Source organism: Hyperolius riggenbachi, chromosome 4 (assembly GCF_040937935.1).
Source record: "Hyperolius riggenbachi isolate aHypRig1 chromosome 4, aHypRig1.pri, whole genome shotgun sequence".
Lineage (NCBI taxonomy): Eukaryota > Metazoa > Chordata > Amphibia > Anura > Hyperoliidae > Hyperolius > Hyperolius riggenbachi.
This window is the reverse complement of record NC_090649.1, coordinates 440,171,294-440,191,424: the sequence shown is the minus strand read 5'-3', so window position 1 is coordinate 440,191,424 and position 20,131 is coordinate 440,171,294. Positions and strand designations below refer to the sequence as shown.

The 20,131-nt window shown below is 45.3% G+C and overlaps 1 protein-coding gene across 1 annotated transcript in view; it reads left to right on the top strand.

Moving 5' to 3' along the window:
• Positions 1 to 19,666, top strand: part of LOC137570946 (uncharacterized) — a 102,144-nt gene extending 82,478 nt beyond the window's left edge. Inside the window, exons 10-13 of the mRNA XM_068279635.1 lie at positions 5,545 to 5,601; positions 14,922 to 14,966; positions 15,088 to 15,169; positions 19,139 to 19,666. Of these exons, the coding sequence (XP_068135736.1) occupies positions 14,930 to 14,966; positions 15,088 to 15,169; positions 19,139 to 19,619 (600 nt within the window). The 5' untranslated portion in view covers positions 5,545 to 5,601; positions 14,922 to 14,929 and the 3' untranslated portion in view covers positions 19,620 to 19,666. The remainder of the gene's footprint in view (positions 1 to 5,544; positions 5,602 to 14,921; positions 14,967 to 15,087; positions 15,170 to 19,138) is intronic.
• The last annotated feature ends 465 nt before the right edge of the window (positions 19,667 to 20,131 follow it).

Here is a 20,131-nt window from a genome sequence, read left to right as displayed (position 1 = left end):
CCTCTAAGAAAAGCATGATCTAAAACACTAGGAAAAATTGTCACATCTGTGTCACTTGATGTTGTAGCATCATGATATAAATAACCATATTGTTGTCTATCCATCCATACGTTTTTACAGTTTTGTGGCACTGTATTGATCATAATTTACAGTAAAAAATATAAACCTGTAAAATCATAACATCAGAAATTAAAAAATTAAAAGAGAGGACTAGATAAAAGTGTGAACGGAACAGTATGAATATATTGCTTACAAAATTAATAGATTTTTTCTAGGACCTCGTTTAATCCTTCTGGAGCGAGTGTCCTAAGAGTCTGGATGCAGTACATTTTTAGTTTTTTGAGTTTCTCAAATGCCGCTGGTTCTGATTCGTTAATGGTGTCAATTAAGGTGATGGAAAAAGTGTCGGGTTTGCTCTGGTGCATGAGGTGAAAGTGGCGTGAAACACTGTGCATGGGAAATTTATTCGAGTTAAGACATTATCAGCCTTCCCGAATGACACCGTATACTCTACAGAATGGTACGAGTACCTTGAATCTTGTGGCGAAGGTATGATGACCAGATTAATAAATAAACGCACTACGCTGGTCAACAGCCAATCATCAATGAATGCAGAGAAGTTCTGTCTCTGCATATCGATAACCCACAGTATTACCCACTAATGTCGAATCTCACAAATAAAGTAAAAAAGTTTGAACGGGACACCATGGATAACAGAATCAAAAAGCTAAACAGGGACCGCCTGGCATACGCAGAACATCGCGAAAGGGAGCGTAAACCGAGACCTCCCCCAGGCGGTCCCCCCCGCCCCCCTCACAACCCACCACCCAAATATCACCCCACATCCACACCATGCCCACTCATGAGCCTGTCTATCCCTCCCCCACCACAATTCAAATACCCACCATATCCCCCACCTCCCCTGTTCCACCCCCCACCAACTGGATATGTCCCAATCACAGCCCCACCCCCCCCCCCCCCCCCCACAGCCTAAGCCCACAGACACCCCTACCCTCATCAACACTCCCCTACCCATCCAACCACTACCCACAACACTGCCCAACACAACACACTCTACCCCCAGACCCAATCTAGAACCAAAACCCATGAGGACAAACCCCAAAAAAAGAACTTTCAATGAAATAGCCAGCAGCCCAGACAAATCTGATGACAACATGGAGATGACTGGCAACACACCCGCCACCACTGTCCCGGTCTCCACTACCAAGGCCGCCAAAGTACCTCACTTGGACCCCCTCATCGCCAACCCCACCACATTAGCCCAAAACGTCATTCAGGACCACACCCCCATACCAATTTCTGAACCAGTTTCCCCAACAGAATTTGGGATCTCACAGATCAGCCTCTGTGATACAGACCCATCATCACCCAACTATTCCCCACTCCCGAGTCCCCACCCCCAACCCACCCGGGCAGCCCTTCTCTCTCAAAGTCTTCCCCTCCTGGCCCCAAACACAGTTCAAACCTCAATAAAATACTTTTTCCAACCCCTCAAGATTCAATCCCATCAAGCACCCACTCTACAAAATAAACCCAATCTGTCCAACTCTTTTTTAGAATTGCCCCCATCCCTCTCCCAGAAAACGACGACCACCCCACAACCCTACCCAGTCACCACCCAGAACAGAACCCACCACCCCGAGTAACCATATTAACCTCTTCCCCACCCAAACGTAGGAAAAGGGGCTCGAGGGGAAAAGGCAAAAACAAAATACCCACACAAACAGAATCCAAAGATCAACCCATAAAATGCATTTTTAACCTCTCGAATCACATACTCACTCAACCTGAAACTACACTGCTGGAAAAGGGGCTGTCTTTCTGTCCCATCAATTCCACCAATATGTTTGATCTCTTCACTGACCTCAATTCCTACATACGGAAACTCACCCTCAAAAGACACTTTGCCATCAAAAAGAATCAAACCCTACTCACCTCCGCCCCTCTCATTATCACGAATAACGACAATTTACCGGTAGTCTCCTCTGATCCAAACGAAATACAACTTGAAAGATGCATCACCACACAGCTTAAAGGTAAATCCCGCTTCTATCCGACAGCCTCAAAGGGTAATTTCATTGAAACATTTTACTCCCTGGTTTTAGATGACTTACAGACCTTACAATATCACACACCTACTGTTAAACCCAATCTCACACCCAAAGAAAATTCTGCTCTCAAATCTCTCCTCAACAATCCAGACCTCATCATAAAATCCGCCGACAAAGGCGGCGGTATAGTTATCCTCAACAGAACAGACTACTTAGAGGAAGCCGCAAGGCTCCTTGAAGACCCCAGACACTACAATAAACTTTCCTCAGACCCCACCATCACACTCAATAAAATCCTTAAAGACTTCATTAACCAAGCCCTACTACTAAACATCATCACCAAAAACGAACGTAATTTCATTCTTAATTTTCACCCAAAAACCCCCTTCTTCTACTATCTCCCCAAAATACACAAAGATCTCCATAAACCACCCGGCCGACCAATCATATCAGGTATCGACTCCATGACAAGCAATCTCTCCCGCTTCATCGACCGACACCTACAACCAATAGTTACCAACCTCCCATCATATCGGAAGGACTCGCAACATCTGATACAAATACTATCCCACATCCCCTGGTCCTCTGAATACCATTGGCTCACTTGTGACATCACATCGCTTTACACCAACATTCCCCATCAGTTTGGTTTATCAGCTATACAATTCTTCCTTACCACTGTTCCCTCCATGCCACCCATACAACAGAATTTTCTTTTACAATGCACCGAATTCATCCTTAACAATAACATTTTTTCCTTCAATGACAAATACTACCACCAAATCAGCGGCACAGCTATGGGTAGCTCCTTTGCACCATCATATGCAAACCTCACCATGGGCTACATTGAACAACAACTAATAGAAACTGAACATCCATTTACCGACAACATTATACTATACAAACGTTACATCGATGACCTGTTTTTTATTTGGAAAGGTGACATCACACTCATCCCCGCATTCATACAATTTCTAAACTCAAACAAAGCCGGCCTTCAATTCACCTCACAACATCACCCTGTATCCATCGACTTCCTGGACCTAACGATTTTCACCGAACACAGTAAAATCAAAACCAAGACCTTCTTCAAATCCGTAGACTCCAACAACTACATCCACTTCAATAGCTTTCATCACAGACCTTGGACCCAAAATACACCCTACAGCCAGTTCAGACGCATACACAGAAATTGTACCGATAACCATGATTATATTACACAATCCAAAACACTTACCAAGAAATTTACTGCTCGAAAATACCCGAAAAAACTCATCCGTGATGCATGCCATAAAGCTAAACAACCCTCCATTTCATACCCAATACCCAATCCTAATACTGATGCAAATCCACCCCCCAGATTCATCACACAATTTAGCAAAGAACACCAGGGCATCAGATCAATACTCAACAAAAGATGGGAAATTTTACTCCAGGACCCATACCTCAGACCCATTCTACCCAATAAGCCACTCATCACTTATAGAAGAGCACCCAACCTCCGTAACTTACTAGCCCCCAGCAGACTCCGCTGCCACAAAACTGAAAGTACACCTAACCAAGCCCCCTCCACACCAGGGTCCTGGTCCTGCAACCACATCCGTTGTCTAGCATGCACCTTTGTCTCCAATACCTCCTCATTTAAATCATTTGTCACCAATACCCATTACTCCATAAAGAAACACATCTCCTGCCAGTCCAAATTCGTTATTTACGTGATTACTTGTGCCTGTCATCTCCAGTATGTTGGCAGAACAACTCAAGAAGCCCGGAGCCGAATCGGCCAACATAAAAGGAACATTCTTAATAAATTTCCCATGCACAGTGTTTCACGCCACTTTCACCTCATGCACCAGAGCAAACCCGACACTTTTTCCATCACCTTAATTGACACCATTAACGAATCAGAACCAGCGGCATTTGAGAAACTCAAAAAACTAGAAATGTACTGGATCCAGACTCTTGGGACACTCGCTCCAGAAGGATTAAACGAGGTCCTAGAAAAAATCTATTCATTTTGTAAGCAATATATTCATACTGTTCCGTTCACACTTTTATCTAGTCCTCTCTTTTAATTTTTTAATTTCTGATGTTATGATTTTACAGTTTTATATTTTTTACTGTAAATTATGATCAATACAGTGCCACAAAACTGTAAAAACGTATGGATGGATAGACAACAATATGGTTATTTATATCATGATGCTACAACATCAAGTGACACAGATGTGACAATTTTTCCTAGTGTTTTATATCATGCTTTTCTTAGAGGTTTTTACATATTTTTATAGTATGCGTTTTTAATATTCTTTGATTATCTTATTATTCTACATATATCACATCATTTTAACCTGTCTTGCAGGTACTTATTTTATCTGTTCAGGTAATTGTTACGCTCTACTATGCACTTTTTCATACAATCACCTATATACATATATCACAATCCACCACTAGATGGCACTGCATCACTAAAATGAACTTGCCCTTACTCTTGCCCTATTCCAAAATGGCACCAGCAACTGCTAGTTTCATCTGCACATGTGCAGAATGACTCAGCACATTTACCAAGCACTGTGATTGGTCAATCAACCCCCAAAGTAGTATAAATGAGCACTCCTGGAAGTGAGCCCTCACAGAGGTGCCTGGCTCTTCTACTGACCACATATGGTAAGTCCCAGCTGTCTTTCTTTATGATACCTTCAAGTTTTCAATTGCTTGTGAACTTTTGCATTGAGAATTCGGTTTTTGATTTGAGGTTTATCTTTGATTTTTACATTCTTTGCTTTTAGCGCAAAAATACACAAGATCAATATTTTATTGTAAAAACGTATAGAACTATATTTTAGCGCAAAACGTCTGAAACAATAATTTTTATTCTAGCCCAAAAGATCGGTGTTTTTTTCGTGAATATGTGCAATGTACGCAAAAACCGCGCAATTTAATGGGAATTTTTTCCCCAAAATTGTTTACTTAAAATTTGAATTAAGCATTATTATTGCAAGATTTTATGTGAAAAGAATATTAACAGTTTTGCTCATCACTGCTCACAATTACCTGTTCCACTGTCTTTATCCCAATCACCCCCACTTTTTAATACCTATTTCACCTCTGATGTTTGATATTTATTTATAGTTTTTATATATATATTTTTATTTTTATACAATTTAATGACTGTATGACTACACATGGGTTATGAGCCAATTATCTCTGTTTACAGCTATTGCTCCGTTGTTATTGCCTGATGAAGCGGGATCAAACCTGCGAAACGCGTTGCATATTTGGAGTTCATAAATAAAATATATTGACTGTCTTTACTACAGTCGTTGTGTGTCTACTTGGAGGAGGTAAGTCCACTACTACCTCCTCTATTTACCAAGAATTTGGTTTTTAAGCTCATTTAGCTTCCTTTTATCCTTTTGGCGCCTCTGTTCTCCTGCATAATCATTTTATTCTGTTCCTTTTGTTTTCACAGAGGTGAAGAAGACGGTGGATCCGGGTGTGACCTCTGCTCCACCCCCACCATCTGCCGGTAAGTATCAAATGTCATCCTTCATTAAGCTAAATACATTTACCTGTTAGGGCCCTTTTCCAAAAGCAATGATTTGTGATCAGATTTCGATGGCCCGCGGATCGCAAAACACTAGGGGGTTGACTCACTAAGCTGCGCTGCTACAGCAGCACAGCCTAATGACAAAAGCCAGTGGTAATTATTCTCAGCACACCCTATGCAGTCATAGCGTGTGCTACTAAATTATGCTCTGCTCTTATAGTTTAACAAGCAAGGAGCCCTGGTGGATCCACTAGCTTCAAAGAACTATATTCCTGCACTGTGATTGGCCCAGTAGGCAGCACTTTGAAGCCACTGAACCCGCCACGTCTCCCCTATGTGGTTGAGAGTCCAAATTTTTCCCCACCGAAAGAATTTAACAGCGGAATTTAAGAGAAAATGGGAGGCCAATCTAGAGAATTGTGCGCATGTGTGCCTTTCTCTGATGAATGATTTAGATGAGGCAGATTTGACCCTCCTGGATGAGGAGATTAATAGCATTACAGCGGAGTTGAAGTCTCACTCTGGTGAGGACCTATATAAAAAACGGAACGAGCAACTGGAACTACATATTAAAAAATATAATAAGGATTTGGTATTCCTACGGGACAAAAAATTGTTCAACGATCGCCTGGCATATAAACTGGGCCAGGCATATCGTTGGGAAAGTAAGCCTACCCCCCCTAAACCTCGAGGAGGGCGACCAAAGCCAAACCTAAAACCTAAGAGCGTTGTTGTTGATGATTCAGACTCATCAGTAGTGAGTGTCAGCTCCGCTACCTCAGATTCAAGTCAGGACTCTGAATCTCAAACTAAAAAAGGCAAATATCAGACTCGATCACAGGATAAAGTAACCAAAAAGTCTAAACTACAGCAGGGATGTGGGGGTGGCACAGGGACACCTGGCACATCGGGGCAGGCGCAGCCATCCTCTTCATCATCATCAATTCCTTTTTTAGAGTAACCGAACCCAAATTATCTAGTAGAAATGACTTTCCTGCGGACATATGTCCGCAGTCACAAGGTGACCTGCAAGTGATTAACCTCACAGGAGAGACGCTACCTGATATTGTTCAACAATTATTAGGTAAGGGTTTGGGCTTCTGTCCCCCGCAACATATGGATAGGTTTGACTTTACTGTGGATTTACATTTATTCTGTAGGAAGTTGTTCCTCCAGTCCACGGTTACAAAAGGAAGCAATTCTTTTCCTACTCCGACCCCTCCCACCCTGACATTGACTCAGGGTGATCAGGAGGCTTTGGAGGATCTCAATTTTTTATACACTTTGAACCAAACGGATGATGATGGTGTTTCTGGGTCTGCTGCTGCTGCCGGTGTGTGGGGTCCTCTGCCACCTCGTTACATCAGTGTCAACAGACAATTTAAAAGCCGGTCCACACGTTTTCCACCCCTGTCCACGAACGTAGGGATTAGATGCTTTGTCCAGGCAGTTGAAGGGGATATTGCCAAACTGGATGTAGCCAATGACGGTAGATCTGAGTTGGCTGGCACTGATTGTGAGGCTTTCGATTTTCTGGTTTCTCGTACTGACTGGGTCATTAAACCCTCCGATAAGGGGGGGAACGTTGTGGTCATGACTGCTCGCGATTATAGGGCCATGTGTCTGGACCTCCTGGGCCAGCGGGGATGTTATGAGAGGGTCTCGGCGTCAAGGGTAGATCGTTGCCAGGGTGAGCTTTTTGACCTCATTGAGAATGCCCGCTGCATGGGTTTGATTGATGAGGAGGTGGCAGCCTTTTTAAAGGTCAATGACCCCATTTTACCTACTTTTTATGCGCTACCAAAAGTACATAAACGTCTGCACAAACCCCCGGGACGCCCGATTATTTCGGGAAGAGGCTCCTTGACAGAGAAAATAAGTGTCTATGTGGACAAACACCTACAGTCACACGTTCAGGGGTTGCCCTCATATATAAAAGACACCACACATTTATTGCGGGTGTTGGATGATATTACTGTTCCACCGGGCACCATTTTGGTGTCCCTTGACGTAGAGTCTCTGTATTCTTGCATCCCCCATGGCCTCGGGGTCCAGGCGGTGGCCAACTTTCTGGGTGAGCTGGGAGTGCAGGATGCTGCGCACAATGGTTTCATTTTGGACCTGTTAAAGTTTTTGCTAATTAACAATGTTTTTACCTTTGACGGTGACCGGTATCTCCAGGTGCAGGGTGCGGCGATGGGTACGACCTGTGCCCCGTCGTACGCAAACCTGTACCTGGGTGACTGGGAGAGACTCATTTTCTCCGACGATAGTCTGTCGGGGTACCTGGGCCGCGTGATATCGTGGCTCAGGTACATTGACGATATTTTGATCCTATGGACTGGTACATCTGCACAAGTGACGGACTTTGTCTCCCAACTTAATCGTAATAACAAGAACCTTAAATTTACATCGGAGGTTCAATTGCAATCAATCGCATTTCTCGATATCCGTATCTCAATTGAACAGGGTGGACGGTTGTCCACGACTCTTCATCGTAAGGCAACAGCAAGTAATGCGTTGCTTCGCGCGGATAGTTTTCATCCCACGCACACCATTAGAGGCATACCAGTTGGCCAATATTTAAGAGCACGTCGGAACTGTTCGGGAGATGAGTCTTTCCTCACTGAAGCAGATGACCTACGGCGGAGGTTTAAGTCCAGAGGTTACGGTGATAGTTATCTACGTAAGGCATTTAATCGTGCTTGGAAGAGCAAACGAGCTGACCTCCTTCGTCCACATAGAAGGGTTGTGGAGGGGGCATCACCCGCTCCATTGCGTTTCTTTACTAGATATTGTGCGCAGCATCCTGCACTTAAGGGTATCCTCAGGAAACATTGGTACCTGTTACAGAACGATCCCGTGGTTGGTCCCTTGGTGCCGGCATCTCCTAACTTTACGTTCCGGAGGGCTAGATCCCTAAGGGACGCGTTTGTTCGAAGTCACTTCACCGGTGTTACCCCCAAAAAACACTGCATCACCACGGGGATTTACACCTGTGGGGGCTGTGATTATTGTCAGTATGTGCAGGTTGGCAGGGTTGTGCCCATGCCCTGCGGCAGGAGGATTACGCTGTCCCACTTTTTTAACTGCAAAACGAAATTAGTGGTATATATTCTATTATGCCACTGTGGCGCTTTCTACGTTGGTAAGACGAAGCGTCCACTTAGAGAACGCATGTCTGAGCACATTAAGAGTATTGAAAATCGGGACGCGGGTTCTCCTGTCGCGAGGCATTTTGGGTCGGAACATAGCGGCAGTACAAGGGGTGTTAAATTTATGGCCCTTGATCGGATACACCCCACAATCAGAGGCGGTAATCCTGATAGACTCCTTCTGCGGTGTGAATCCCGTTGGATCTATAATCTACAGGCCTGCTCAACACCAGGTTTAAATGAGCAGATCAGCTATGCTCATTTTTTGCCCATTTAGATCCTGATTTGCGCATAGTATGTGCGTCTCTTTGTGCTGGCTTGAGTGCGTGATTTCTGTCGCATGCGATGGCATGGTGTCTTGCTGCAACAATCCTCTTCCCCCACTTGTTAGCCCTTTGCCCCTTTGCATGGCGTCCCTCACACTGGGACAGATGCTTCCGGGCCTCTCTGTCATATAAGTTTACCTGATGCACTATCGGGTTCCAGCTTTTTGTATCTTCATGGGCTATTATCTTTTGCGATCAATTTATCTGTGATTATTTAACGTAAATTATAACATTGTATGACCGTCATTAACATGACGGAGACTTGTTGATTGTTTTGTGTGTGTGCGTTCGCGGTGAGCCGGTGCATTTAGGCGGTTGTGGTGACGCACTAGCTGTGCTCTCCACGCAGGGCCTTTTTTTAGTTTTTGTTTTGGTCTGGTTTTTTGGCTCCTCTGAGCATGCTGGCTATAGGTGTAGTCAGCTTTGGTGCCCATATGTACACATACATTGGGACCTTCCTTTTCCCCCCCTTCTTTTTTTCATCTATATTTAATCTTTTTGGTATGACTGACCCTGCGTGGCTAATATATATACATATATATGCACCTGGGCACAGCAATCGCTTTTTTGCAGCGTTACGTTCGCCGCTGCTCCGCCGCCTGCACTGGCTCCCTCTCTCCACGATCGCACACACTACACCCTTGATGTCATGAGTGGATGGAGAAAGAGGTGTGTCTGTGTGATGTCTTAGATAAGTACTGTTGGAACCAACGTGTTGGCAACCACACCCCCTTGAGAAAGCCGGAAGCCGGCGAAACGTCGGGGGAGCCGCACGCTTCCTGCATGGGACGCCACTCCGTCCCGACCTCCATTCAGCCAGTGACCACTGGTCCGTCCGAGGGCCACCTGGCCATGCATGCTGCCCGGGTGAGCTGACTGACTACCATCCGCACTGCTTGGACTTCTAGTACAGCCGCACTCCCCATATTACAGGAAGCACACGAGGATCACACACATCCGGCTGTCATCAGGAGCTTGTTACACCGCCAGGTTGAGACGAACTGCCAGTCTGCTTACAGTGGGCTTCCATGGATCTGGTGAGCTAAGCCTTGCTTGACACTTATCACGCTGTCTGTTTGCTGCGCTGTGCTGCGCTTTTACAGTGTGAATTATTGCTGATTGGTGCTTGCTATATGTGCTATATGTGCTCACGCTGCAGCTGTCTAAGCATCACGGTCTGCTGTGACATTGTGACTGTCCTCATCAGCCTGTGCACTCATGCCAGTTTTCACTTTACTCTGATGACAACAAATTTACAAGAACTCTGATCTCATAAGAACTGATGCTTTCTCTTCAATGCTGACGCTCATTGGATCATTAAATCTAGCTGTAGAGGTTGATGCCGGCGTACGTATGTGACTGCATGTGGACTGCCTGGATGGATGAGTTGTGACGGGGTGGCCATCCCATGTGCTTTTAATGTCTTTAGCATTTTCCTCAATAAATTTTGATATGATTATTTGGAATATTATTGTATTGATTAGTGTTTATTGATAGTTCATTGATCTTCCTGGGTAGTTTATGTCCTGCTTTTCCCATGATCACTGCCACTTTATAGATTATTACGTCTCCACACTTGTTAAAGCTAATGGGTACTAGTTTAAAAATAAAAAAGTCGGATACTCCCCTAAGGAGAGGGAAGGCTCGGTCCTAATGAGCCTTCCCTCTCCTCTCCCGGTGCCCTCGGTGCTGCGCTGGCTCCTCCGTTCGCGTCCGCCGCCGCAGGGACTTCGGAGGTCTTCGGGAGCACTCGGGCTTCCGAGGACGAGCCGCTCCATACTACGCACGCGCGAGTGCGTCATAGAGGGCGCTCGCGCATGCGTAGTATGGCGGGGCCCGTCTTCGGGAGCCCGAGTGCTCCCGAAGGCTTCAGAAAGCTCCCGAAGGCATGCGGAAGTGGCAGTATTTGACCGAACTGGTCGAATACTGCCACGGGGGATCCTGCGCGGGACCGGGCACCGGGAGAGGAGAGGGAAGGCTCATTAGGACCGAGCCTTCCATCTCCTTAGGTGAGTATCCGACTTTTTTTTATTTTGAAATTGGTAAACACTCACTTTAAACTATCAGAGCAGGGCATAATTTAGCAGTGCATGCTATGACTGCACAGTGTGCGCTAAGAATTATTACTATGCACTGTTGTCATTAGGCTGCGCTGCTATAACAGAGCAGCTTAGTAAATCAACCTCTAGGTATATAAAAACTGATGGAAACCGCAGCAAATGTTTCCATCAGTGTGACTCATTTGCAACAGGATTTTTGCTCATTGCAATCATTGTTCCTGCTGAATTTTTTGTGCACTTGAGGTCGTATACAAAGTATATCCTGTTGTCTTCTGAAAGCAGGAGATAAAAGGAAGAGGAAGTGGAAGAATTCAGTGGAACCAGTGTCTGCAGCCATCTTTAGGTTCTGCCCCTACGCACGCACGCACGCACGCTCACACACACTCACACACACACACACACACACTCACTCACTCACTCACTCACACACTCACTCACACACATTCACACACATTCTCTCACACACACACACACACACACATTCACACACACACATTCACACACACACATTCACACACACACACACACACACATTCACACACACACATTCACACACACACATTCACACACACACACACATTCACACACACACATTCACACACACACACACTTAGACCCTCGTGCTCCACCTATCCACACTCCCATGAGAAGCTCCACCCACCATATAGGATCAAGTCACTAATACACTATACATCAATAGTCACAAAACCTGCTCCCTGCACCTGCCATCAACCCACAGTACACTATACATCAATAGTCACAAAACCTGCTCCCTGCACCTGCCATCAACCCACAGTACACTATACATCACTAGTCACAAAACCTGCTCCCTGCACCTGCCATCAACCCACAGTACACTATACATCAATAGTCACAAAACCTGCTCCCTGCACCTGCCATCAACCCACAGTACACTATACATCACTAGTCACAAAACCTGCTCCCTGCACCTGCCATCAACCCACAGTACACTATACATCAATAGTCACAAAACCTGCTCCCTGCATCCTGCCATCAAATCACAGTACACTATACATCAATAGTCACAAAACCTGCTCCCTGTGCCTACCATCAACCCACAGTACACTATACATCAATAGTCACAAAACCTGCTCCCTGCATCCTGCCATCAACCCACAATAAACTATATATCAATAGTCACAAAACCTGCTCCCTGCATCCTGCCATCAACCCACAATGCACTATATATCAATAGTCACAAAACCTGTTGTGCGCCCCCCTACACTGCGCCCTTAGACTGGTGCCTCTCTTGCCTCTACCCTGACATCAATAGTCACAAAACCTGCTCCCTGTGCCCTTTCATCAACCCACAGCACACTATACATTAAAAGTAGTGATGGGCGAACATCCAGATGTTCGGGTTCGGGGTGGTTCGGCCGAACATGCCCCCGATGTTCGGCATGTTCGGGCCGAACCCAACCCGAACATGTCCCTTTGGGGCCCCTATAGGGTCCCAGCATAAAGGGAGAGCATGCCCCAAGCGCGGGGGGGGGGGGGGGTGGTCCGAAATGCCCCCCACCCCTCCCCGCTAAGCTCTCCCTTCTGCTGGACCCTATAACTTTAAATTTCAGCCCCCCAAAAGTACCCGAGGAGGAGGGCAGGAAGAGGGCAGCCGTAGATCCTAGGCGCTACTACCCTCTGGTACTTCCGCCCTCTCTTGACGCACTTCCTGTTTACTATTGAAGTCGCGTCAAGAGAGAGCAGAAGTACCGCGATGACGCGAACGAGGGTACGCGTCATCTACATGATGACACGTACCCTCGTGCGCGTCATCGCTGTACTTCTGCTCTCTCTTGACGCGACTTCAATAGTAAACAGGAAGTGCGTCAAGAGAGGGCGCCTGCTATTTACTGGGGACCCAAATTTCTTCTTTGGTGCCCAATCGCATATATTTTGCATTAGCGCCAATGGGGCGCCTAAATGGTCCATTAGCCCCAGGCCCTCAAATTTCCTGATTCCACATTGCACACCCCTGCACTGTACACTTTCCTATTGCTACACCCTGTTCTATGCTCTGACTTTCACTGTGCCCAATATACACGAATCTGCTAGTAAAATATATAAAGTATAGGGAAATCACATAGCGATCATGCCACTCTGTGAGTTTTTTGCAAATTGGCAATTTTAAATATTTTCCTGTCTTTTTTTCTTCTTGCGGCAAATGCACCGTAATCGATCCATACACCTGCAATCGCTGCACTAGAAATAGAGAGGGATTTTCCATTTTTTTTAAAGAAAACGGCTCTGAAAGCTCTGATTGACTGTTGTAGTGAAGCTGTGGTAAAAATAAGCACAGTAAATGTAATCAAGGTTTTATACTATGGCTATCTAACCTGGGGATGGGGTGCTCCCTAAAACTCAGGGTACATCTGGCTATCTTCTCTGGGGAGGGGGCTACCTAATATTTGGGGCACATCTGGCTATCTAAACTGGGCACAATACTGGGAGCACATTTGCTACCTACACTGGGGCAGGCACAACTCAGTGGGGTGCAGGGCCGAGGCATAGGCTGGAGAGGCTCCAGCCTCAGGGCGCAGTGTAGGAGGGGGCGCACAATTCATTCAGTTGTCATTCCTAATTGTGTATGAAGCAGAAAGAAATAAGAAAAGGGGATACATAGCAGTGACTGCAAGCCAGATAACTAGATATTAAGGTGTTGGAGAGGTTGTGGGCCCTGTGGCCCTCTTAGTCTAATAGCAATCAGTGTGTGACGGCTGGGGTGGGAGGGATGTAGGGGCGCACTTTGGTGTCTCAGCCTTGGGTGCTGGAGGACCTTGTCCTTGCTCTGGTGGGGTGTCCTTTGGAATCTCCGCCTCTAATGCTGGAGAACCTTGTCCCGGCCCTGGTAGATCCTGATCCGCCTCTGTGAGGCAACCTTTTATTAATGCATAAAACAAAGGAGGAAAGATCTGGGCACAGTCAAAAAAGTGATTTCCTGGTGTAGCAAATAGCATAATCAACATAGCACATGCAGTGCTTGTGCCTGAAATGTACATACGGTGCTGAAGGGGTGAGTGGCTGGAAGGGGTGGAAGCCTAGGAACAGAGCGGCACACTGGCCGTTTCACATCTGGGTCACAGGTGCTAGCAGCCTTTTATTAAAGTGGACCTGAGATAAACTTACTCATTGCATAATTGTGTTCCTTTCATATTGTTTATAGGGCATTCCTCAAGCCAAATACTTTTTTGTCTTTGTTTTAATACTCTAATTCCCTATAAACTAAACAAGCCTCCCCCACAGCTTTTCAGAGTGCCTTGGCATTTTCAGACTGTTGCAAAAGCTTATGGGATCTCGGTCTGGGCAGGAGGAGGGGGAGGTGTTACTAGCCAGAGATTTCAGAGGCAGAGGGGAGGAGGAGGGAGAATTAGGTTTTCACAGGCTAGTGCTGGATATGCAGATCAGCTTGCCTGTGTGTAATGTTTACAAACAACATGGCTGCTGTCATTGTTTCACAGGAAGAAATAATCATATTCTGTTGAAGTTGTTTGCCGCTAGATTTGCTGTGTAAACTATCTAAACTTTAGATAAGATATATAGATAAAAAGTTATTTGCTATAGTTAGTTTTTCATCTCGGATCCGCTCCCAGTGACAGTCTACATCCAGGCTGGAGCATCTTCCTGAATCCCTCAACATTCGGGCCCCTTGCTATTGATATAACGTCACTCCACCTGTAACATGGAAACACACTTATCAGCTTATCAGCTTGCACTAATAATGTTTTCTGCTTGTATTTCAGGTTCTGCAATGGATTTGCCAGAAGTTGAGGAAGTTCTGGAAGCAGGTAATATTTTGTTACATTAGAGGACAGCCGTGCCTTCTTGTAACAAGAGGTGAAAGCATTTTTCTACAGACCCAGTGTGATCATCTCTGCTCATAATTCTTTCTCTTTCCTTGTTTTACAGAAATTCCAACATGGCTTTTGGTCATCATCATCATCCTAGCAGTCGGCTTGTTAATAGGATTAATTATTGGAGGCTACTACTGGTGACGCACCTAGTAAGTATCTATAATCACTAGCCCTGGGTACACAACCCCTTCCCTCAGCTGTAGAAGTAAGGAGGGTTAGGGCTGAGCTCTCGGATTCCGAATTTTGAGTTTGCCATCGGAATTTGGCAGTTCTGAGTAAGCACTCGAAACTCAAAAATTCTGCAATTCCGAGTACCGAATTCGCGTTTACATTGAAGTCAATAGTGCTAAATTCCGTGGTTAATTGTGAAGATCCCTTACATGCTATCATCGCCAAATTTGGCATGTACATTAAACAGATGAGTAGGAACATGTTAAAAAAAAATTGTAAAAAGACCTTATAGTTTTTGAAAAAGACGATTTTAAAGTTTCATAAAAAAATGGTTTTTAAACTGTGTAAAATGACACTGCTGCAGTACAGGTTACTGCATTCCGAGTTCTGTATACATATTGTATACATTTCATGAAAACAGACAGCCTGGGGTCCCCCCTCCCAAGCCTCCTTAACTGCTTGTCTCCCATGCAGGCTGGGATAGCCAGAATGCGGAGTCCCAGCCACGTGGGGCTTCGCACCCTGAGCTATCCCAGCCCGCATGGTCCATGGTATGGGGGGGCTCTGGAGGAGAGGGGCGGTCAACCTCTCCCCAGAGCCCTTGTCCAATCCATGGATAAGGGGCTCTTCCCCACCTCCGGTGCCCCAGGAGGAGGTGGGGGCCGCCGACGTCCTGGGGGGCTCATGGTGCCATCCGGGGGTCCCCTTTAAAGAGACACTGAAGCGAAAAAAAAATTATGATATTATGATTTGTATGTGTAGTACAGCTAAGAAATAAAACATTAAGATCAGATACATCAGTCTAATTGTTTCCAGTACAGGAAGAGTTGAGAAACTCCAGTTGTTATCTCTATGCAAAAAAGCTATTAAGCTCTCCGACTAAGTTAGTCGTGGAGAGGGCTGTTATCTGACTTTTATTATCTCAACTGTAATTGAACTGTTTACTTTTCCTCTGCCAGAGGAGAGTTCATTACTTCACAGACTGCTCTGAAAGACTAATTTTCAATGCTCAGTGTTGTGTAATCTGCACATATTATAGAATGATGCAATGTTAGAAAAAACACTACCTGAAAATAAAAGTATGAGAATATTTTCTTTGCTGCTAATCTTCTAGTAATTATTCATAGTACACAACCAATTCATTATATCATATATTTTTTTTCGCTTCAGTGTCTCTTTAACAAGCAGACTTCGGAAGCCACCCCCTCCCCAGGAGAAATGAGTATAGGGGTACACGGTACCCCTTACCCATTTCAGCAGAGAGTTAAAAAAAGAAATAAAAACACGACAACTAAAAAAGTATTTTATTGCTCTGGATTAACCAGGGATACTTGCCTTGCAATAATCCCACGCCAGTGTCCTCAGGAGTGGTCCCACGCCAGTATCCTCAGGAGTGGTCCCACGCACCCGCCCAACTCCCGGGGCTGAATGGCTATAGACAGCCTCTGCAATTTGTATTGCATAAGCTAGAAACACGAAAATTGTTTGCTAAAACAAGAATTTTTGGCAAACAGTGTCATAAACAAAATGGCTGCTGGGAATCCCCGTTCCCCGGAGGCCACCTCAGAGTGTCAGATTGAGCGTTATTTCACATATATAGGTGGGTCCAGGGGACCAGGGCACCTCCTGCTCTGGTCACCTGGACCCACCATCTATGTGAAAAATGGCTAGTTTCGCCACTCTAGTGTGGCCTCCAGCGTTCCGGGATTTCCCAGTGACCATTTTGATCGGATCACTGTTTGCCGAAATTTCTTGTTTCAAAGGCAACATTTTCGTGTTCATAGCCTCTGCTATACAGATGCAGAGGCTGACTGTGACCATTCAGTGGCGGGAGTTCATCGGTGTGGAAGGGTGGTGAGATGTCCTAAGATGATACTGGTGTGGGACCACTTCTAAGGATACTGGCGAGGGATTTTCGCAAGGTAAGTATTCCTTGTTAATTTAGAACAATAAAGGACTTTTTTCGTTGTTGTGTTTTTATTTCTTTTTTTAACTCTGTTGAAATGGGTAAGGGGTACCGTGTACCCCTACACTCATTTCTCCTGGGGAGGGGGCGGCTTCTGGGGTCCGCTTGTCAAAGGGGAACCCCGGATGGCACCATGAACCCCCCAGGACGTCGGCAGCCCCCACCTCCTCCCGGAACACCGGAGGTGGGGAAGAGCCCCTTGTCCATGGATTGGACAAGGGGGAGAGGGGGAGGTTGACCGCCCCTCTCCTCCAGAGCCCCCCAATACCAAGGACCATGTGGGCTGGTATAGCTCAGGGTGCGAAGCCCCACGTGGCCGGGACTCCGCATTCTGGCTATCCCAGCCTGCATGGGAGACAAGGAGTTAAGAAGGATTGGGAGGGGGGACCCCACGCTGTCTGTTTTCATGAAATGTATACAATATGTATACAAAACTCAGAATGCAATAACCTATACTGCAGCAGTGTCATTTTACACAGTTTAAAAACCATTTTTCCTATGAAACTTTGAAATCGATTTGCTCAAAAACTATAAGGTCTTTTCACAATTTTTTTTTTATTATGTTCCTACTCATCTGTTTAATATACATGCCAAATTTGGTGATGATAGCATGTACAGGGGCTTTACAATTAACCGCAGGAATTGGCACTATTGACTTCAATAGAAATGCACTCGGAATACGAACACGAAAATTCCCAGAAGGCTGTATGGAGTGCTTCCATGATGCATTGTCCAGCCTCTAGAGGGAGGTAGAGAGTTCAGAGATATAAATGTGGGTGAAGTAATTTACCCTCCAACCTCCTGTGCTCCCCTTCTCCCTCTAGAGCAGGTCTGGGAAAAGTGCTTCCCAGGCTGCCGGCTACCAGCTGTGTCACAGGCTCCATTCCTTTTTTTTTTTTTTTAAAGTAAACCCGAGGTGAAAATAAACTGATGAGATAAACAATTATATTTATCCTCCTACTCCTAAAAATGACTTTTTTAGACATTCCAGGATTTTATTTTATATTTAAACATTTAGAAATTAAATTGAATATTTGTTGTCTCTGCTCTGTTGCAGTCTATTAAGTGTCACTAAATGAAAATACATGAACTATAATGACCCTTTCTCTCTCCCTCTGCTCTCAGAAATATGTATTCTGCCAAGAAAACTTTTATGGCTGTAATTTGCTTATCAGTGATGTTTACTATATTCCTGACAAGCTCCTGACAAGACAGAAGCTGTCACTTCCAGCCTTAAAAATTAACTCTTTCAGGCAGCAAAATATAACAAGTAAAACAGCCTGGTTATTAATATGTTTAGTACTGTACATACACATGTTTATTTCATCATGTCATATGTCACCTCGGGTACACTTTAAACTCCTTCCCCCCTGCAGAGATGCAAGTGTGCTTTAAGAAGAGGGTTAACTCACCTAATCCCTGCTTCCAGCATCAGGTCTCCATGGAAACAACACCGCAACATGATACACCTTCAGAACATGCCAGCGTATTACAAGGTGGAATGTCCCGAAGGCGTGTCACATGACGCCGCTGTGGCTATGGAGACCCAATGCTGGAAGCAGTGATGTGAGTTAACCCTCTTCTTATAGACTGTTTGCAACTCTGCAGGGATGAAGAGAGAAGAGGAACCCAGCCACCCAGCAGTGGCTTTTTGGGGGGGGGTTTGAGGGGAGCAGTCAATAAAAAATTTCCCCTGACCGATTCATAAATCTACAGTTATTCACTGTCTCATATCTGCAAGGGATCTGCCTCAGATCTTTGCTATTTTACGATCATAAATTGGGGTTGTAAGCCACTGGGGTTGTAAGATAAAAGAGAAACTTGCAAAATCATGTGACATATAAAAATTAGTTTCCACTGATTAATTACTTGACTGAGTCACACTCTTGCTCTATCAATGTACCCTACTCTTATTTGCATTGACCATGTCTTGTATTACATAATGTGATATATTTATTATCTTTTACAGCCTCAGATGCCGATCAAAATTAAACAAGATCGACACCATGATCAAATCCGTGAAGGTGGAAACTGCAGCTTTAATAAAAGAAAAGGAAAAAGCAAAAGTCCCCAAAGGCCTAGAGATGGACCTTATGTTGACTGACATTTTGCGTTCGCTCATCCCAGGGAGAGCCAGGAGAATGGACCCTGATGTAGAGCGTGGAACGGAGGAGAAAGATGCAAGAAAGGACAAGAGGCAGAAGAAAATACAGATCTCTGTCCAGCAGAAAAAGGAGCGTAAAAGCCATCCTATTCAGAAGAAAACTGAAGCAGCTGGAGGAAAGAAAAAAACAAAGAAAACAGTGAGGTTTCAGGCCGAGGATAAAGAAGAGGTGCGGCAACAAAAACTAGTAGAAGAACCGAATATCCTTGAGGGAAAGCTGAGTAAAGAAAAAAAGAAGAAGCTCAGAGCAAAGCTCAAGAAGCTTCAGCAGAATGCTTCCCAATAAGCCTGCCCTCCAGACTGTGGACACATACTGGCTTTGACCAGAATACATCTCCTCATTCTTGTAAATAAAAATGTATATATATATATAAATTGTTCAGTCTTTCCTTTAGACTCTTTTACACACTACAGTGTTCTCCCCAGGGCCAATTAAGTGGGCGGGCCGCCCGGCTGTTTTCAGACCCCGCCCAGCTGTCAATCACCCACCCAGCTGCAAAAAAAACCCAGGCAGGAGCGCTGCATTGCCTGCTAGCAATCAGCGTCCAGCTCTCGCACAATAGGGAGAGCTGACGCTGTACACTGCAGGAGCTGAGGAGCGCTCCTCTGCCTGTCACCTCACGCTGTCTGGTCTGGTGGAGCAGGGATTGGCTGGGCGGGTTGTGAGGGGCGGCACCATGCATGTCCTCTAGCTGGAAACTTCTGCTCCGTCTCTGCCTCCCGCCCTCCAATGAAACAGGCTTTATTTTATGCTGGCAGCTCTCTGGCCAATGGAAAGAGAGGCAGCCAAGCAAGCAC